Source organism: Haliotis cracherodii, unplaced genomic scaffold, assembly GCF_022045235.1.
Source record: "Haliotis cracherodii isolate W230 unplaced genomic scaffold, xgHalCrac1.p SCAF_7, whole genome shotgun sequence".
Taxonomy (NCBI): domain Eukaryota; kingdom Metazoa; phylum Mollusca; class Gastropoda; order Lepetellida; family Haliotidae; genus Haliotis; species Haliotis cracherodii.
The window spans coordinates 35,869,454-35,892,118 of NW_027266330.1; the positions used below are offsets into that span (position 1 = coordinate 35,869,454).

At 40.3% G+C, this 22,665-nt stretch overlaps 1 protein-coding gene across 1 annotated transcript in view; it reads right to left on the bottom strand.

The window, feature by feature from the left end:
• Positions 1–6,030: 6,030 nt before the first annotated feature.
• Positions 6,031–22,665, bottom strand: part of LOC139447163 (ALX homeobox protein 1-like) — a 42,892-nt gene continuing 26,257 nt past the window's right edge. The window contains exons 3-4 of the mRNA XM_071228358.1: positions 19,474–19,519; positions 6,031–7,457 (exon numbers count right to left, since the gene is read on the bottom strand). Coding sequence (XP_071084459.1) covers positions 6,912–7,457; positions 19,474–19,519 — 592 coding nt within the window. The 3' untranslated portion in view covers positions 6,031–6,911. The remainder of the gene's footprint in view (positions 7,458–19,473; positions 19,520–22,665) is intronic.

A 22,665-nucleotide genomic window follows, 5' to 3' on the forward strand; every position in this document is an offset into this window, starting at 1 on the left:
TAACCCCATCACAACCTCAACAACTAGTCTAAACCCCATCACAAACTCAACCTCAAGTCTAACCCCACCACAACCCCTTCTACCCTATCGTGTATATGGGAAGAATCCATCCACAGCACATTATCGTTGTTGTAAGGGTCTACTGGGCGGTGGGGTAGCCAAGCGGTTACAGTGTTTGGTCGTCTCGTGGAAGACACGGGTTCGGTTCCCCACGTAGCTACAATGTGTGAAGCCCATTTTTGATGTCCCCGCCATGATATTGCTGTAATATTGCGAAAGGCGGCGTAAAATTATACTCACTCACCCATGTAAGAGTCGACTAAAATGGAGACTGGGTGGTCATACTCTTTGACTTGGTTGGTTGTGTAGATCGTGCCCCGACCTTGAACATGCTGCAAACCGCACCTCTTATTTGCCGATCGGGGACGGTCGGGTAGCTTAGTGGTTAAAGCGTTCGCTCGTCACGCCGAAGACCCGGGTTCGATTCCCGACATGGGTACAATGTGTGAAGACCATTTCTGGTGTCCCCCGCCGTAATATTGCTGGAATATTGCTAAAAGCGGCGTAAAACCAAACTCACTAACTCACTATTTGCTGATCGCAGATACAGCTGACTGCGGTGGAAAACCCATTCCCCGACCAATCTGATAATTACCCAACAAGTCTACTGTATCCCTGTCTAAATTTGAGTGTATGTCATTTACACTTTCTTTTTATAAAAAAAGTAATCAATTACATTTTTTTTATTAAAGAATGGCAGTACATTCCTTTTGAAGATATTTTATTCTCTGGGCAGATGAGTTTTTTGTCACCCAGAGGAGATTTAGCTTTGTTTCATCCTACCAGCCTTTGTGGATAGTTTTCCTTATAAGAGAGGTAGTTTTTTTTAACATCTCAAGCCTTTTTTCTATTAAACAGGGAGGCGGTGATTGTCAAAAACAGAGCAAGAGACAGATGTTATTTTCATGTTCACCGCAGCCCTCAGGATCTGCCACTCGTAGGTAGATCAGAAAATAACGCAACATTATGATTTGCAATTGTCCTTCATCGCAATTAGATCTCGCCATTTCTAAAAGACACAGCTCTGATATCTTGTCAGATTTTCTTTTCTAATTTCATATTTTCGTTGTGCCGTGTTAGCGGAATGAAAAAAAACCCGGACATTTCGTTAGCAACTTGCCTAACGTATTGATTATAACAGTAACCGTCTCTCTGACGCCATCTTGTCTCACGTATTGATTATAACACTAACCGTCTCTCTGACGCCGTCTTGTCTAACGTATTGATTATAACAGTAACTGTCTCTATGACGCCATCTTGTCTAACGTATTGATTATAACAGTAACTGTCTCTCTGACGCCATCTTGTCTCACGTATTGATTATAACACTAACCGTCTCTATGACGCGGTCTTGTCTAACGTATTGATTATAACAGTAACCGTCTCTCTGACGCCATCTTGTCTAACGTATTGATTATAACAGTAACCGTCTCTCTGACGCCATCTTGTCTCACGTATTGATTATAACACTAACCGTCTCTCTGACGCGGTCTTGTCTAACGTATTGATTATAACAGTAACTGTCTCTATGACGCCATCTTGTCTAACGTATTGATTATAACAGTAACTGTCTCTCTGACGCCATCTTGTCTAACGTATTGATTATAACAGTAACTGTCTCTCTGACGCCGTCTTGTCTAACGTATTGTTTGTAACAGTAACTGTCTCTCTGACGCCATATCGTCTACCGTATTGATTATAACAGTAACTGTCTCTCTGACGCCGTCCTGTATAACGTATTGATTATAACAGTAACTGTCTCTCTGACGCCGTCTTGTCTCACGTATTGATTATAACAGTAACTGTCTCTCTGACGCCGTCTTGTCTAACGTATTGATTATAACAGTAACTGTCTCTCTGACGCCGTCTTGTCTAACGTATTGATTATAACAGTAACTGTCTCTCTGACGCCGTCTTGTCTAACGTATTGATTATAACAGTAACTGTCTCTCTGACGCCGTCTTGTATAACGTATTGATTATAACAGTAAGTGTCTCTCTGACGCCGTCTTGTCTAACGTATTGATTATAACAGTAACTGTCTCTCTGACGCCATATCGTCTACCGTATTGATTATAACAGTAACTGTCTCTCTGACGCCGTCCTGTATAACGTATTGATCATAACACTAACTGTCTCTCTGACGCCGTCTTGTCTAACGTATTGATTATAACACTAACTGTCTCACTGACGCCGTCTTGTCTAACGTATTGATTATAACAGTAACTGTTTCTCTGATGCCATATCGTCTAACGTATTGATTATAACACTAACTGTCTCTCTGACGCCATATCGTCTAACGTATTGATTATAACTGTAACTGTCTCTGTGACGCCATATCGTCTAACGTATTGATTATAACAGTAACTGTCTCTCTGACGCCATATCGTCTACCGTATTGATTATAAGAGTAACTGTCTCTCTGACGCCGTCTTGTCTAACGTATTGATTATAACAGTAACTGTTTCTCTGACGCCGTCTTGTCTAACGTATTGATTATAACACTAACTGTCTCTCTGACGCCATATCGTCTACCGTATTGATTATAACAGTAACTGTCTCTCTGACGCCATCTTGTCTAACGTATTGATTATAACAGTAACTGTCTCTCTGACGCCATCTTGTCCACCGTATTGATTATAACAGCAACTGTCTCTCTGACGCCGTCTTGTATAACGTATTGATTATAACAGTAACTGTCTCTCTGACGCCGTCTTGTATGACGTATTGATTATAACAGTAAGTGTTTCTCTGACGCCATCTTCTCTAACGTATTGATTATAACAGTAACTGTCTCTCTGACGCCGTCCTGTATAACGTATTGATCATAACACTAACTGTCTCTCTGACGCCATCTTGTCTAACGTATTGATTATAACAGTAACTGTCTCACTGACGCCGTATCGTCTAACGTATTGATTATAACACTAACTGTCTCTCTGACGCCATATCGTCTAACGTATTGATTATAACTGTAACTGTCTCTGTGACGCCATATCGTCTAACGTATTGATTATAACACTAACTGTCTCTCTGACGCCATATCGTCTAACGTATTGATTAAAACTGTAACTGTCTCTGTGACGCCATATCGTCTAACGTATTGATTAAAACTGTAACTGTCTCTCTGACGCCATATCGTCTAACGTATTGATTATAACAGTAACTGTCTCTCTGACGCCGTCTTGTCTAACGTATTGATTATAACAGTAACTGTTTCTCTGACGCCGTCTTGTCTAACGTATTGATTATAACACTAACTGTCTCTCTGACGCCATATCGTCTAACGTATTGATTATAACACTAACTGTCTCTCTGACGCCATATCGTCTAACGTATTGATTATAACACTAACTGTCTCTCTGACGCCATCTTGTCCACCGTATTGATTATAACACTAACTGTCTCTCTGACGCCATATCGTCTACCGTATTGATTATAACAGTAACTGTCTCTCTGACGCCATCTTGTCTAACGTATTGATTATAACACTAACTGTCTCTCTGACGCCATCTTGTCCACCGTATTGATTATAACAGTAACTGTCTCTCTGACGCCGTCTTGTATGACGTATTGATTATAACAGTAAGTGTTTCTCTGACGCCATCTTCTCTAACGTATTGATTATAACAGTAACTGTCTCTCTGACGCCGTCCTGTATAACGTATTGATCATAACACTAACTGTCTCTCTGACGCCATCTTGTCTAACGTATTGATTATAACAGTAACTGTCTCACTGACGCCGTATCGTCTAACGTATTGATTATAACAGTAACTGTTTCTCTGATGCCATATCGTCTAACGTATTGATTATAACACTAACTGTCTCTCTGACGCCATATCGTCTAACGTGTTGATTATAACAGTAACTGTCTCTGTGACGCCATATCGTCTAACGTATTGATTATAACACTAACTGTCTCTCTGACGCCATATCGTCTAACGTATTGATTAAAACTGTAACTGTCTCTCTGACGCCATATCGTCTAACGTATTGATTATAACAGTAACTGTCTCTCTGACGCCATATCGTCTAACGTATTGATTATAACAGTAACTGTCTATCTGACGCCGTCTTGTCTAACGTATTGATTATAACAGTAACTGTTTCTCTGACGCCGTCTTGTCTCACGTATTGATTATAACACTAACTGTCTCTCTGACGCCATATCGTCTAACGTATTGATTATAACAGTAACTGTCTCTCTGACGCCATCTTGTCTAACGTATTGATTATAACAGTAACTGTTTCTCTGACGCCGTCTTGTCTCACGTATTGATTATAACACTAACTGTCTCTCTGACGCCATATCGTCTACCGTATTGATTATAACAGTAACTGTCTCTCTGACGCCGTCTTGTATAACGTATTGATTATAACACTAACTGTCTCTCTGACGCCGTCTTGTATGACGTATTTATTATAACAGTAAGTGTTTCTCTGACGCCATCTTCTCTAACGTATTGATTATAACAGTAACTGTCTCTCTGACGCCGTCCTGTATAACGTATTGATCATAACAGTAACTGTCTCTCTGACGCCATCTTGTCTAACGTATTGATTATAACAGTAACTGTCTCTCTGACGCCGTCTTGTCTGACGTATTGATTATAACAGTAAGTGTCTCATTGACGCCTCAGTGGGGTAGTCTAGAGGTTAAAAAGTTCGCTCATCACGCTGAAGGCCTGGATTCGATTCCCCACATGGGAATGTGTGAAGCCCATTTCTGGTGTTCCCCCGAAGCCATACGGATGGAATATTGCTTAAAGAACTCCCTCTTGAAGTTTGCAGAACTAATGAATCCGAAACAACACGTCCCCCTCTGGCCTCATCCGTGTACCTACCAACGTGATACCTATCTTCACCCCGTAAAGATCCGGGTTACAATCGGTCTTCAGCAACCCATGCGTTACAGGCGACTGTGCTTGTCGTAAGAGGCGACTAACGGAATAGGCTGGTCAGGTTTGCTGAGTTGGCTGATACATGTCTTCGTATCCCAATTGCATGGATCGATGCTCATGATGTCAATCACTGGATTGTCTGGCCCGGACTCCATTAGTTACAGACCGCCGCGATATAGCTGGCATGTTGCTGAGTGCGGCGTTAAACAACAAACAAACAAACAAACAAATAAACTATGATTGCCCTGAGGGCGAAAGATCGGTGGTTCGATCCCTTGGCCGCGACATACGCCCCTGGCGTTCGGCGTTCGACTGGCCGACTCGGATTCAGTGTACTGTGTCTGAGTGGGGTATTCATTTTAAACTGTGGCGTGGTATCCCAGTGGGCTAGAACTATTAACCAGTGTCTTCATCCACACGTGACTATTTCCGACGTCTAGACCTAGACGGATTAGCCATTACCCATGGGAACATAGCACTCCTTTAACAGCCTTAGAAATTCGTAATGACGATACCAGATGACTTGTGTAAGCCTTATTTCACGAGTCCCCCGAGTTTGTAGCTCTACTGACCGCCTCCGCCATCCTACAAATGCTTGAATTTTCACTTGTCCTTACCACAATTTAGTAGTCCCGTGCTAGCGGACTAGCGTCAATTTCGAAGGCTGCTTAAGATACAAACAACATAGTATTATATACATGTAACAAATATTTATTTCATCTTGGCACAGTAACCCACAAACATAACACCAACGGGCACTCAGCTGGTGAGAAATAGTCAGCACTTTATCTGAATTCATAAATAAAGGTCCACATAGACAAAACCAAACAATAACGAGATCCTTATTGTTAAATACAGTGAGATATATAACCACTTCAAAAGATAGTCCAACAATATTTGGCCACCAGTGTACGATATTTGGTGGATATTGCACTCCGCCATGCTAATCATACAGTCTCTAAGGAAATATTTTTAGACTTTTGTTTCGCAATTAATTCATTTTTTTTTTCAAATCAGACGCTTTTTTAAAAATCAAACTGTGATAAGAAACAATCATAAACAAATAAACAACAATAAGTATGTTCGGATCTTCCGGTTTTGACAAAGGTTAAACGGTAGTCATACAAATGTTCCTCAACGAGCATAACATTATTATTTGAGGGCTCGTTTGAAATATTTTGGATATATTTTTTTAACAATTTTGACATATTTTGAGCACGAGTTATTTTATTTATACCACAGATACTACACAAAACCATTATCAGACACCGTGTACACAAAATGTGACATTAAAAGGTATTGTTTGGACTTTGACACTTTGTAGAAAACAGCATAAGGCTGAAACAAAATACACCTGTGTTTCTAGTAATCCATCTCCTGGCGTGTTGACGTATTGTTAAATTATTTTTTTCCTGCCAACCTACATCTTTTAAGGACGTTTTGACGTAAACACAAGTACTTATTTTATGGCATAATATTTACATTTGAGGTCAGACAATTCCTACACGTAGTACGCATGCGCAATGTCAAAATTCATATTCATTCATTCACAAAAACAGTCATAACTATACATAAACTTTGAAGAGACCCACATCAACTTTATGTAGGTCATCCATATCGTAAAATCATCTTGTCATGGCATTTCTCATTCTGTTTGGTTGTCATGGAGACACTGCTTCAATAACCAATAATGTTCCATTAAAGTTCAACTCCAACATGTACTCGGACTGACATGAACCACAGCGTTCTGGTTGCATGTGTCTGCGCACACAATATGTGACCTTGGGATTTGTCCTTGACCTTGATCATATCAACTTAGGTGAAGGACGCCACGCCTATGGCGGTTCTTCCTGAGCAATTGTAGATTGTCATTGTTTCAACAGCCGGATACGTCAACGGGACGTCGACAGTCAGATACGTCAACGCGACGTTGACTACCTCAGCCTAGTCAGTAGACGATATTACTGCACCCACTGATACCGAGTCGCATCTCGTGCTCACGGGCTTTCATCCTGAGGGCGGCGATACTTGACGACCGGCGTTCTGAGTCTACAACCCCGGATGTAGGAGAGGAAAGCCCGGGAACCGGGGGCGTTGTGTCAAAGTTTTCCCGCGCTTTTGCAGCCGATGACGTCATACTAGCAAGCAAATGTTGAAATGTTCCCGGAGGAGGTACCGGGACTGAGAGGGGTGTGAGCGTGCGCAGTTCAAGACCGGAAGTAGCTGAGGCGGAAGAGAGTCCAAACGTAACAGGGCTATACAAGGCTGACGTCACCGTCGGAAGTGACGTAGCCAGGCTGTATCTACTGAGTAGCTGGTTTTCGTACGTCTTGAGCAGGAGGTCGGAGTACGTCTGGGGAGGGTGGGGCTGTTGGGGTGGGAGCACCCCCCTGGACGCCATGTTGAGAGTTCCTGTGTAGGGGGAGTAGGGGTGTGCTTGTGTTCCAACCTTTTCCTTCTTCCGCCATTTTGCTCGTCGGTTCTGGAACCAAACCTGAAACAAGATACATCAGCTTAGTTTTTGAGATGAGTGAGTGAGTATGGTTTTAAAGCAGCTTTTAGCAATATTCCAGCAATATCACGGCGGGGACACTAGAAATGGGCTTCACAAATTGTTACCATGTCGGGAATCGAACCCGGGTCTTCGGCGTGACGAGCGAACGCTTTAACCACTAGGCTACCCGACCACCAACTTTTCAGATGAAAGCGGATAAGAGTAGAACAGCATAGAGTGAGTGAGTTAGACCGAAGTGATGAATTAAGGTGAAACTTTCTGATATGGTACATGACCAGGCCGAATCAGGCCCTTGGTTGAGAAAATATATATAAAAAACAATTTCAGTTAGCGCCTCAAAACATTAAAAAAAAATTAACTCTGCAAGACGCCCAACAACAGATGCATAACACACAATTGTCCAGAAGATGTCCAGTGTCCAGAATAAGGACAAACTTTTTTTTCTAGCATCTTCGAGAAAGAATATTGAAAAGATAACCCCGCCTCCATCCCCATATCAAATGCTCGGCCCCTTAAACAGGGCTACCCGTGCCACACGAACCACAACGCTACATTGTTTCTGTTGGTCGTTAACCGCCACACTCAGCAATATTCCAGCTATATGGCGGCAGTCTGGAAATAATCGAGTCTGGACCAGACAATCCAGTGACTGACATCATGAGCATCGATCCACGCAATTGGGATACGATGACATGCATCAACCAAGTCAGCGAACCTGACCACCCGATCCCGTTAGTCGCCTCTTACGACAAGCACGGTCGCCTTTTACGATAAGCATGGTTGCCTTTTACGGCAGGCATGGGTTGCTGAAGACCTCTTCTATCGGGATCTTCACGGGTCACAAGGCATCATACCCGGCCTTAATTATTGTTTTGTCAAGTGTTTGTTGAGATGTTGTTTTATTAGATACAGTGTAAATCTGTTTTGATATAATTTTCATCATGATGGCGGCTCTGTCAAGACGATGACGACGCATGGCGGAGGTAGCGGTGGACACGTGTCTATCACAGGGAGACATCTATGCCACGGGGTGGGCCCGGTTAGTGGTTGTGTTTTACAGTGGCGGGGACAGAGGAACATTTAACTGTGTTTTGAGTCAACGACGGCTATTGTGTAGGTGTGTGACGGAGTTAAACACGGCAAATGTCTGAGCTTACCTCGACACGTTCTGTGTTTACTTTCCAATTATTCCTGAGAGGTGACACTTGAAAAGGAGGGTGACCTGAGACAGTGTTGACAACACGCACCACGGACAGGGTTAAGGAGAGAATATAGGGGTCGGGCGTGGGGTCGGAGTGTTGGGGGAGCTACGGGGAGGGTCCCATCCCTGTGTGCTGACGGTAGGGTGATAGATTGACGTGGTGTGTGTGTGTGCGTGAGTGTGTGTTTGTGTGTGTGTGAGAGAGAGAGAGAGAGAGAGAGAGAGAGAGAGAGAGAGAGAGAGAGAGAGAGAGAGAGAGAGAGAGAGAGAGAGACGCCGCAGCAAGAACCGAACGGGAGATGGAGGGTAGATGTGTAGGGGTAGACGTGAGGAACACCCGAGCGGGGATGAAGAGGATGATTAAGGACTCAAAGGAAGGGGTAGCGTGAGGAGGGAGGGGATGAGGATGAGGATGAGTTGTTCTTGAACCATCCCGACAAGCCTGGGCAATTTATCAGCGGGTAACCTCTGCGGTCAGTTGTGTTTGTTAGGTCACCGGGTTAATTGATGAAGACGCTTCCACTAAATGTCCGAAAAGGCTACAGGGTTACAGTGACGGCCCACGGCGATCTGATTAGACGAGCTATGAGTCAGTGTTTAAAGGCCAATTTAACCTGTTTCTCTTCCTTCTTCAGCAAATAGATGACACTGAAAGCAGAACCCTGGTCTCGGGTGTCGTGAACCGCATAACCTTCGGCTTGCTGACAGACAAGATCCTTCACATCGTCAGGTCCCCGCACAGGTATAGACGGGTGAATTAATAGACTTTGTGAGGATTCAGTTACCGTGGGAGGAAACCCCGAAGTAATGCATGTCTCAGACGTTTACCTCTTTGATGAAGCCCGTGCACGGGTATGGTGCTGACAAACCAAGAACAATAATCAGGGCGAATCTCAGACTCGAACCCATGGTCACAGGATTCTGACATACATAGGGGACGTAACTCTGCAAAACGAAATACGGCGCCCGAAACGAATAGACCACCCTGCCAGGCATTAATACAATACGATCGATCCTGAATTTTTGGATGTTTTGGATTTAGGCAATGATGAAGTCGTGATGCAGGCGTAGTATATCCTGTTGTCATGGTGATACCAAATTTCGGTTAAAACTAACTGACAAGGCTCTTCAGTGGAGAATAATGTTTGATATAATCGCTGGTCTTAATTAAAACTGCACATTATATTTTTATAAATAGTCTCCATGAACAGGACATATTTCACATTATATACTAAATGATGAATATAAACTTGGAATAATTGCACAATGCACAATTCCCATATTAAGCCCCCATTCGTCAAGAGTTAGTGAGTGAGTATGGTTTAATGCCGCTTTTAGCAATATTCCAGCAATATCACGGCGGGGGGCACCAGAAATGGGCTTCACCCATTGTACTCACGTCGGGAATCGAACCCAGGTGTTCGGCGTGATGAGCGAACGCTTTAACCATTAGGCTAGCCGACCAACCCTCGTTGGTCAACAGACAAGAAGAGTGTTTCAATGATTTCATTTAGACTGCGACATTCTACGACTGAAAATGTCACTGAGCTTAGCAGACCATCTCCGTGGTCGAGTGGATAGAGTGCCAGCCCGGAGAGCGGAAGGTTGGTGGTTCGATCCCCGGCCACCTCATACCAAAACACGTTTAAAGAAGTACTTGTTGTTTCTCTGCCTGGTACTCGGTATTAAGGTAGGCGTAGGAGTAAGCGTCTTGGCGTCAGTGTACTGTATCTGAGTCGGGTATATGTTAAACCGCCGCATGGTATCTCAGCACAGTAAAACTGGCATTATTTCGGACTAGTACCAGCGGTCACACACACAAACACACGTGAACGCACCCCATCCCTCAGCCTAAAGGTTTGGTTGCCGAGCTGCCCAGAAATGAAAGATGCTTGTTTAAAGCAAGACTGAAAAACAAGACTGAAGTGTTTTATAAGCTTTGTTTATGAGTTTAGTTTTTTAACGCCGCACTCAACAATATTCCAGCTACATGACGGCGGTCGGTAAATAATCGAGCCTGGACCAGACAATCCAGTGACTGACATCATGAACATCAACGCAGTTGGAATACGATGACAAGCATTAACCAATTCAGCGAGTCTGACCACCCGATCTTGTATGTCCTCTTACAACAAGCATAGTCGCCTTTTACGGCAAGCATGGGTTGCTGAAGACATTTTCTAACCCGGATCTTCACGAGTGTGTTTTGTAAGAGTTAAATGGTCCCTTTAACATAATCAAATAATGAACACTACACATTATAGTATCATACAATATAACTCAACGTTTTAGCTGAAAGAGACAATCCTGAATGCTTTTCCCACAATAAACGTCACATCCAGATATAAAAACACACCCTCGATCACGACAAGATAAATTACAGTCACCCCTTTCCCCAAACTAGGCAGGAGGATCACGTTAGTACTGAAAGGTAAATCACTAAGTCACCATTGAAAAGATCTAGTGATTAGGGGACATAGAAGGGGTGCTGTTTGGACGTCGGAATCCACTTGACGTTGACGTCAACGTCTTGTCGTGTTGTGCCAATACTACAGCCGCTAATTATTGTAAACCTAGCGTTTTTTCTGTATGGAGAGGCTCGCTGTGAGCCTTCTCGGGTGTCTCAGTGTCCGTGTTGAGAGAAGGGAAGCCAGTGTCAACACGGCGAGCAGCATGTCAAGAGCTTCGCGGAGAAAGAGGAGCTTGTACTATGATACCTAGTTAGCAGAACCAACACAGGCGTACCTTTCTTCGCTATTTATCAGCTAGACCGTATTATGAATAGGGCAATTTTGACACGTCTATTAGCATAAAGGCCTATAAAACGCATAATTTAAACTTGGATTGGTTTTGTAAAGATTATTATTAAACACTTTACTGTAGAGCCAATTTGCAAGGAACTCTCCCTTTACCGGTGGCTGGCAGCTCGCACTTTTAGCAACCTGAGACGTTTGGAATAATGAGCGCTCCCTAGACAAGCAGGCATGAGCACAATCGTCTTTGCCGAACATGGCTGATCGGTTCTTTAAGCACGCCTTATTATTTTGTTATGGATTCGACAAATCGTTCTTAAAAAGCCTTTAATGCCAATTGAAAGTTTGTGTGCGGATGACAGTTTTAAGTCAATATTTGTGCTCGATAACCATCAACTATGTCACATTACGCGGGAGACGATGACCCATTACAGTTTGAAATGATTAGGAAAGCAAACCCTAAATGTAGTTTCACTGACTGGTTTCGGTGGTATAGATGATTACGTTGACCCTTTATCAGGTGACGCACGCGCAAACCTAAGACACAATGCAACCTGTTTGCAATATAAGTTTTTTTCAGATTTTAAATGTAGTTTCACTGACTGGTTTCGGTGGTATAGATGATTACGGTGACCCTTTGTCAGGTGACGCACGCGCAAACTTAAGACACAACCTGTTTGCAATTTAAGTTTTTTTCAGATTTTAAATGTAGTTTCACTGACTGGTTTCGGTGGTATAGATGATTGTCAGGTGACGCACGCGCAAACCTAAGACACAACCTGTTTGCAATTTAAGTTTTTTTCAGATTTTAAATGTAGTTTCACTGACTGGTTTCGGTGGTAAAGATGATTACGGTGACCCTTTGTCAGGCGACGCACGCGCAAACTTAAGACACAACCTGTTTGCAATTTAAGTTATTTTTCAGATTTTAAATGTAGTTTCACTGACTGGTTTCGGTGGTATAGATGATTACGGTGACCCTTTGTCAGGTGACGCACGCGCAAACCTAAGACACAACCTGTTTGCAATTTAAGTTTTTTTCAGATTTTAAATGTAGTTTCACTGACTGGTTTCGGTGGTATAGATGATTACGGTGACCCTTTGTCAGACGACGCACGCGCAAACTTAAGACACAACCTGTTTGCAATTTAAGTTATTTTTCAGATTTTAAATGTAGTTTCACTGACTGGTTTCGGTGGTATAGATGATTATAGATGATTACGTTGACCCTTTGTCAGGTGATTTTTTTCAAAATATCGAAGATCGATTCGAATACAGCATATTTTTTATGCTCACATTTCTTATAATTGTTTAGTGATTATCATCTAGATAACTATACGAACGAATAGAAAAAGCCATTTATATGAGAAATGAAATGCCAAACAAAATAATGACATTCACTTTACTATAAAAGACAAATTTGTTAAGCATACCCTGCCAAAGATGAAAGACTGATAACCGAATACTAAAACAAACTCGAAATTATGAAAGATAGCTGAATCAATTATTAAACAGGTAATATATTTTTCATTTTCAAATTTAACGTATCTTTTACAAAACACTAAAAGCCGACGTTCAAGAAAAAAATGTTAGTTGTATATTTGGTTATATTTTGTTCAGTTATTCGAATGAATAATTAAGATGAAAATAAAATTTAGAATGATAAGCGCCAAAACATGCAGTGGTTATCCATTAAGGTAAACATCTGAACGAACGTCGGGTTCTGAAAAGACGATTTGTGTTAAATGCCGATAATATCTCCACAAACATAGCCATTTCGTTATTGAGCCAAAACAAAAAGCTTAAACTTAAACAAAGAATTCTAGATGTAATCAAGACAACATGTTTGTTAAAAGATTCTCACGGTCAAAGAAGTTAATTTTTATTTTTTTAACGTATTTAATGTTTTCTTGACGAAAATATTTTAAAAAAAGCCACATACGTTAGCGTTCACGATTTTAGAGAAAACATATTTAAATATACATATATCGGTTGTATATTTTATCTTTTGATCTGAAGAGAAAAATGTTTTCATGGGAACATATTTATTCATACATGTACGCACAAACTTATTTATTATGCCGCTTCTTTGAACACGACAATCAATAATAGATAATGGAATGATATATTTCAGCCACTTTGTTTATGCAGCCTTGGTGGCATATACTTCTCACATTATGAATAACCTTTGCAGAAACTCCGTTACTCTTTAGTTAATATCGTTAATGTCCTATTCCTTGGGAATTACAATATAATATTCTTCGTATATTTTTTCATACTGCGTTAACTGATTGAAAACAAGGATAGACCTTAAACTAATGAGACATCGCTTGACAATGGTATTAGATTAAACATGGGAAAGTGCAACTATTGTAATAATAATAATAATAATAATAATAATAATAATAATAATAATAATAATAATGTTCTCTTGTATATATTTTCATGAGATATTTGTCCTTGGTACAGAGGTTCAAACGTTGTTTTGACAGATGTCAGTTACTAAGATAAACTTCAGTGTCAAGAAGACAATAAAAGGAATTTCATAGGACATTTGCGTATATTTACGTTTTCACTTTTAATACAAACATTCCTATTTCACGTTCCCAAAATAACACAAAATAGATATAAGATTTAAACTATGACGAAAAGCAAATCATGCGCACACTTTTTTCTAATTCTGAAAAATGTAATGCTCATTCGTAAACAAAAGCAACTTTGTGTGTCCAAAAACGAAAGGGAATTTGCAAACATCCAATACCAGAAGAAACTCATGAAAACGTTTCGTACTTGAGGTCGTATTTACAAACGGTTAGCACGGGAATAAATCAAGAAAATTTCTAAACATTTAATTTATCTGACTTAACCTTTTTGGCGTCTTTGAACTTTCGTGTGAGGAGTTGGTTAAAATTGATGAGCCGAGTGCATGCTCAACTGAGTCTTGTGTACGCGACTAACAACAGAAGATTAGCGGTATTGTAACATGTTGGAAAGTAAACGTTCCGCGCGGAAGCTCGAAACCAGATGGACATTAACCTGTGTAAGACCTGTCTCCATCCTTCGACCTCTCCCGGCCACCATGTTTGTTTGACAGTTTGCTTTACGGATGTCGTTAGAGTGACCGTAGTTTGCTTTCCGACTGTCGTTACACTTCTCTTCCAGATTACAAACAGATTATCTGAGCTGAGGTCAAACTCGACGTGTTGACTATTGGTAGAAGGGAAAACTCTGGGAACAGGTTCTAACAGAGGTAATAAAGGAACAATGACTTAACAGCATCACACGACAACTCGCTCGCTTTTCGTTATTGAAATTTCCCTTGCAACATCCCGCCCAGAGCAAATTCCAAATACCTTGTATGCGAGCCTCGTTATAGGAGTAATGCAGTGCGCGTGCGTGGGACAACTTAGGTAAAGGCCAAAACGAAACACTCTTGATTCCACCCGTAACATCAAATTCTACTTCGAAATTGTCCTCCGAAAATAGCAAGCATTCAAACTGCTTCCTTGTAATTACATAGCGAAAGGTCGGAGAAATAGCTTCCATTGGCAGGTAGCCGTGTTGGCAATAATAAAGTACAGCTCACTAATTAGATGACAAACAGGATATAAGGATAGTTGAAGATGCTGGGCAAGTCCTCCTGAATTATAATCTGTTCAAGGTGTTTTTTTTCTGAAGCTATGTCAAAACTTTAAAAAATAGCCACATCAGATGCCGATAGGGATTATAAGGCAAATATTTTAAAATGGCGTGTGCTGCAACTTACGATTTATTTGTAACCTCTGACCTTTAAAATGTCCTTTTACTTGTCGCCTCGGATGACTATGGATATCAACACGATGAAGACTTTGATTTGTGTTTATGTTGTTGTAAAATGAGGCGAAGAAATATTGATCTACATTTATCGGTCGTCTTTTGAAAACACAAGAAGTACCCTTCAACTTCGTGACAAATATTCCCTCGATAATGATGTAAGAAGTATCTCTTAAACGTCGTGACAAATATTCCCTCGATGAGGATGCAAGAAGTACCTTTAAACGTCGTGACAAATATTCCTTCGATGATGATGCAAGAAGTATCTCTTAAACGTCGTGACAAATATTCCTTCGATGAGGATGCAAGAAGTACCTTTAAACGTCGTGACAAATATTCCCTCGATAATGATGCAAGAAGTATCTCTTAAACGTCGTGACAAATATTCCCTCGATGATGATGCAAGAAGTATCTCTTAAACTTCGTGACAAATATTCCCTCGATGAGGATGCAAGAAGTACCTTTAAACGTCGTGACAAATATTCCTTCGATGATGATGCAAGAAGTACCTTTAAACGTCGTGACAAATATTCCCTCGATAATGATGCAAGAAGTATCTCTAAAACGTCGTGACAAATATTCCCTCGATGAGGATGCAAGAAGTATCTCTTAAACGTCGTGACAAATATTCCCTCGATGAGGATGCAAGAAGTACCTTTAAACGTCGTGACAAATATTCCTTTGATGATGATGCAAGAAGTATCTCTAAAACGTCGTGACAAATATTCCCTCGATAATGATGCAAGAAGTATCTCTTTAACGTCGTGACAAATATTCCCTCGATGATGATGCAAGAAGTACCTTTAAACTTCGTGACAAATATTCCCCCGTTAATGATGCAAGAAGTATCTCTTTAACGTCGTGACAAATATTCCCTCGATGAGGATGCAAGAAGTACCTTTAAACATCGTGACAAATATTCTCCTGATGATGATGCAAGAAGTATCTCTTTAACGTCGTTACAAATATTCCCCGATGATGATGCAAGAAGTATGTCTTTAACGTCGTGACAAATATTCCCCTGATGGAGATCCAAGAATACCCATAAACGTCGTGACAAATATTCCCCGATGAGGATGCAAGAAGTACCCTTAAATGTCTTGACAAACAAGTAAGAAGTTGTTTTCTTTAAAAAGGTTCGTGTCATCAGTATTATGTTCACTGCTTCCGCATCGTATTCGTTTAACTGTATAACATTCGAATTCGAAATGCGACCAATGCACATAATCTCACCTAGCGTCTTTCGAAGTCAAATGTATGAAAACATGATTAAAGTAGCAAACTCCGAGGCTCGTGGGGGATATTTTCAACTTTTATGGATAGACCCGTGAAGGTCCGTCCATGAAGAGAAAAGGTATTCATCAACCAAAGCTTGCCGTAAAAGACGACTATGCTTGTCGCAAAAGGCGACTAACGGGATGGGTTGGTCAGGCTCGCTGACCTGGTTGATGCATGTCATCGTATCCTAATTGGGTAGATCGATACTCAATGATCGATGAGAACAATCACTGGATTGTCTGGTCCAGGCTCGATTATGTACAGACCGCCGTCATAAAGCAGGATTATTCCTGAGTGTGGCGTTGAACAAAAAACATAATTTTTTTTCGATAAATCTATGTTTTACATCAAAATATAGTTATGGGTAATAATTTATTTATTATCTAATATGTCTTCATCATTAAGTACAATAACAATGTAATAATTTGACGACTACGTTGATTTTTTAGACTACCTTGGCATTATACAGGCACATCGCAATCAAATATTAAAATTGACATATTTCCTGTGTGAGCTATTATTGGATAATACATAAAGAATTTCACCCGAGTGTCTATTGATATCAAATATATCAACAGGACCCCATAAATGCTTAAAACGCCTATGTTTGCTGAGGAGTTTTCAATTTTTATTAGACTGTTGGGTGATAAATTAAAATTCACATGTGTCAATAAAAATATTCGAAATTAGGTGAGGTGTCCATACATTTAACGCATTATCGATAATTGTGTATTTTTCACAAGACTTTTCGATTTCAGTCGGAAAGAAAATCGAAGTAACTTTTGAAGTAAAATCTTTGTGTCCATAAAATATCCTGACCATAGCTTTAATTTTGGGATAAATATTATTTACCCTTTTTGTTGCGAGACGTTGCAGTAACAAATACCTCCCTGTACGGCGTAAATCATCTCTCCTTACTTCGGAGTATCAGGAGACGGTAAGTAAATTAACGTTGCTTGTGTACGTGTAGTTCTACGTACTCAATGGAATTTCTATCGCACTAAAAGTCAAACGACATCAAGGTCGGCTTGATGTTTGTGCTGCGGGCGATTTACCACGCCCTATTTCCCCGCCATTTCTCCTCTTGTTTGCCTATCACACCTGCTTGCTCCTTGCGTGAAAGAACAAGAGTGTTCATTTTTCTCCGTGTCGTTGTAATTGATTTGTGTTCCGTGTTTGGATTTTAAAACAACCTTTTAAGGTTTTAATTGAAAGATTGAATTCCTGCATGCGATATTCCGACACTGAAGTCGTTGTATAATAGGTCAAGGGGAGATACCTTTAGAAGTCAAGAATGACACAAAACATCTTCAAGCTGACGTTTAGGTTTAACAAAACGTCCCAACCCCACTATGTCCCTGATCAACATGGTATTAAGATAATTGTGTTTGTTCGTTTTTTCACGTTAAACACATAGTGAAAGACCCCACAGATGATGTTGTTTGTAGACAGGTGCCCAGTTGTGTTATTTCAAGGTGTGCTCGCTCTACTCTTAAGTCATGCTTCCTTGAAAATGAGTTTAGAAATAAAAACAACCCCAAACAACAGAAATTATATGAATCAAATTTCACACTAAAGATACCAAACTGACTTGCTTTATTTTATGCAAAAATTCAATCTTAATATTTATCTATACCACTATTGTACTGTCATGTCATGATTCATTATAGCAATACGAAAGAATCGGGCGGTCCTTAACTTCTTTTGAGTAGTACAAATTGTAATCTGTCTTACCCTATTTCACCCAGATACCGGACGGAATTTATGCTATCCATTTCCATACGTTAAATAATTATCACGTACAACTATATTGTGTTGTCTAATCTGGATTTCGGTTATCCCGGATTCCGGAATGTAGTTGCCATAGAAACATTATATAAGGAAATAGACGCGCATGTATTCAATGTCAACGCCAGAGAACAATCAGTTTCGATTTTCTTCCGAAAAGGATTCCACTGGGCGTTAAAGGCAAAATAGCGGTGAAAAATATATGGATGGATCACTGAAAATCAGTGATGACACAAGGTGTTCGCGAAAGGAGTAAGCATGTGAATATCAAACATAAAGTTCAAGATGTGATATACAGATACGGCACGGTACCAAACCTAGATTCTTCAATTTGAGACCCTTCAGATTCAGTTTTTCTTTTAACGTACTGTTAAAAGTTAAGTTTATGTTGTGAAGCTGTAGAGTAAGTTCATGTAGAGAAGCTGTAGAGTAAGTTAATGTGGTGGAGCTGTAGAGTAAGTTTATGTGGTGAAGCTGTAGAGTATGTTTATGTGGTGAAGCTGTAGAGTAAGTTTAAGTGGTGGAGCTGTAGAGTAAGTTTATGTGGTGAAGCTGTAGAGTAAGTTTATGTGGTGAAGCTGTAGAGTATGTTTATGTTGTGAAGCTGTAGAGTAAGTTCATGTAGAGAAGCTGTAGAGTAAGTTTAAGTGGTGGAGCTGTAGAGTAAGTTTATGTGGTGAAGCTGTAGAGTATGTTTATGTGGTGAAGCTGTAGAGTAAGTTTAAGTGGTGGAGCTGTAGAGTAAGTTTATGTGGTGAAGCTGTAGAGTAAGTTTATGTGGTGAAGCTGTAGAGTATGTTTATGTGGTGAAGCTGTAGAGTAAGTTTATGTGGTGAAGCTGTAGAGTAAGTTTATGTGGTGAAGCTGTAGAGTATGTTTATGTGGTGAATCTGTAGAGTAAGTTTAAGTGGTGGAGCTGTAGAGTAAGTTTATGTGGTGAAGCTGTAGAGTAAGTTTATGTCGTGAAGCTGTAGGTATCCGGCGACGGATGGGCATTTGATTGGAACTGGTGGGTATATGTTGGGTATAGATGGTTATTGTTTGGGTGTTGTGGGCATCGGTTGGTTATTGACAGGTAGATGGTGCCTATTGACAGCTGTATGTGTGCATTGACGGGCAAAGTTTGAATACTGACAGTACACATATAGGAATGCAGACTCACCTGAACTCTTGCCTCTGTCAGATCTATCCTCATCGCCAGTTCCTCTCTGCAACACAACATGAACTAATTATGGGGGGCAGGTTTAAGTTTGTTGAAAGGTCTGTTTTCTTACTTTTGACCATATGTACCCAACGTTTTTATATTCCTAACTAAACATGTTTCAAATATGTATGTTAATACGACACATCCCCTCAGTAGGTGAGAAGACATCTTTAATATTATTCTTTAATATTATTACTATATTCCTAGAGCAAGTTATGGATACATGTTCATGCCATAATGGTGCCTTCACATAAACAATATTATTCATATGCATGTCTGCTTCATCCATCGTTCAGCATCTCTGTATACTCTGTTATCTTTTTAGAAAATATGTTTATTATTCATATTCTTTGTGGGGGAGGGGGAGGGGGGTAACTTAACGTCGCATTGGCAATATGTAAGTCTTGCAATTGCGACCCAATAGAACAACGCCTCGCCTCGTGTTGACAGTTAATACCTGTAGTTTGCGGTCGTAAATATATTTTTAAACGTTAACTCAAGTATATTCATTTTTCATACATAAATTTGATATTATCCTGCTGTATCACTGAGTAATCCTATTACATGATAACAATTAAGATTTTAAAACTTTTTTGTTCATCGGTTAATTTATGTTTTAATATTTTATAATATATTTTAAAATGGAACTCAATTTGTATTGCTCTATTAATATTAGCTATTATAGAGTTGACTGCAACACGCCGAGTCTCTTTCAATGGTGTGCGCACCGCGTCCGTGGTCTAGTGGCAAGAACGTCTACCCGGCAGCGGGTCAGTGGTTCGATCCCCTGGTCGCGTCGTAACAAAGATGGTACTTGTTTTACCATGCCTGGTCGGGTAGCCTAGTGGTTGAAGCGTTCGCTCGTCACGCCGAAGACCCGGGTTCGATTCCCGACATGGGTACAATGTGTGAAGCCCATTTCTGGTGTCCCCCGCCGTGATATTGCTGGAATATTGCTTAAGATCATACTCACTCACTCACTCATGATTAACTACGGTATTGTATCTTAGGGGGCTAGCACTATAAAATAAGCATAAGTCCGGACTGCAGACCTCGCTTCTTGAAACAGAATCATGAAAGATCGCGATGATAAGTGAACGAAGTCAGCTGCATGTGTGCTATATATACTACTTACACGTAGCCACACACACGTGCATGCACGTCGCTATAAAAGTGCAATAATCTTGAACGTGATTGTTAAAACACATTTCACCTCACTGTTATTGTTATCTTGCTTCATAATTAGCTGAACATAATAAAATAATACGGATAATTGTATTGATGATGGTAATTATGACGATGGAAACGTTGATATTACAGATGTAAAGATTATGGTCGTGATATTTAACCAGCTCTTCTCTAATCACCCCCCTCCAAGCGCCCTGATCTCTGATCACCTAGTATTATCGATCTGTCTGGCCGAGTTCGATCACAGCCCTTGATATTGTTCAAATTAGCTTTCGCCTGTCTCGTGATGAAATCGCTCATTAACCTGCTTCTGGCCCTTCGGTCCTACTACAACGTTGGAAACAGATAGATACACAAACATACCCTACGGTCGATATAAAGACACTTGCAGCCATATTAAAATCTATTTCACGTCAACGCCGCTGTCACGCGTTCCTCCCTCGTTAGCCCTAGGGTAATTGAGTTTTCTTCATTTGCAGGCTCCGTCAAAACGACCAAGAGTCGAACGGTTGACGTGACAAAATAAAACTAAATTCGGGTCTTATTTCCAAAGGAACAGATGTTAATTTTCTCTAGTTTTTTCATCGAGGACAATTACCATCAGACAATGGCCGATGTGTTTCCTTCAGTCATTATCTGAAGAGGATGTGTGGAGCTGACAATGGCCGCAGCCTTTCCTATGGTGATTATGTGAAGGAGCTGTATGGAGCTTCTGTGACTCTCATGAATGGAGTCGCAGCTTGCTCGCTGACATTAGATCGTTAGCCTATTGCTCATGATTCTCTAATTGTCCTTCACAATGATATTTGGATTTAATACAGGAAAAAAACGGCAGTCTTTGAATAGAAAACACATCCCCTAATTGCGGTTGCCTTATTGTTACGTGTTCGTCTGAAATCCTGAAGTTCCGGGGTCCGGATGTGGAACAGAAAAGCGCGTACTTCATCAGGATGCGCGGGCATTCCTTGGAGGCAATTTAGAAATCGACACATTTAGATGAAAAAGACGCTCAGTGTGAATTGCTAAGGATATTGAATTCTAGCAGAGATCGCCTTCCACGCTTAATAGTTATTTTCCAATGTTTTGATCACGGTTTATTAAATCGGATTTTTTGGGTCTGTTAAACCGACATGAGCCGGGAGTAAACAAGCTTTGTAATGCATTTAGAGGTTTTACATTGAGGGAGTGGTTTAATCGATGAATTACGGCTGTCAACTTTTTGAAGTAAAAATACATTTACATGTAATATATTTGTGCTATATAGATGTGTTTAGTATCGTTAAGATACATGAAATAATTTTGAGGTGTATTTTAATAAAGTACCAAAAGAGTTTCAAAAATAAAATTCGAAAAAATATACATTATAAGATCAAATATATTACTAAAATAATGATAATAATAACGTTAACTGAACTATACTGATGGTGATGGTTTAATAATAATAATAATAATAATGATGATGATGCCGATGATGATGTTGATGATGATGATGTTGATGATGATGTTGATGATGATGATGTTGATGATGATGTTGATGATGATGATGATGATGATGATGTTGATGTTGATGATGATGTTGGTGATGATGTTGATGATGATGATGATGATGATGATGATGATGATGATGATGATAGATTAGAGATTGAAGTTCCAGCAGGGTGTCCGATGTTCATGATCACAGTAGGCATCGTCAAGGTTCAATAATTAGGATAATTTTAATCACAGAAAATTAACGAGGCGTTTTGTGATGAGCTACAGTTTACGCTACATAGTCTAAACATTGTGTTTTGAAGTTGGGGGCTGTAATATAACAGAAGGCGGCCTCTGTGAAATATTGCATTGGGTGTCCAGACGGCCGTGTCCTCTAACTTTGGCCAATGAGTCATTTAAGTGGTCAACAGCGAAATAATAGGAAGCGGTCAGATGACGCGTTTCACATAAACGCTAACTCCAAGATTTGAT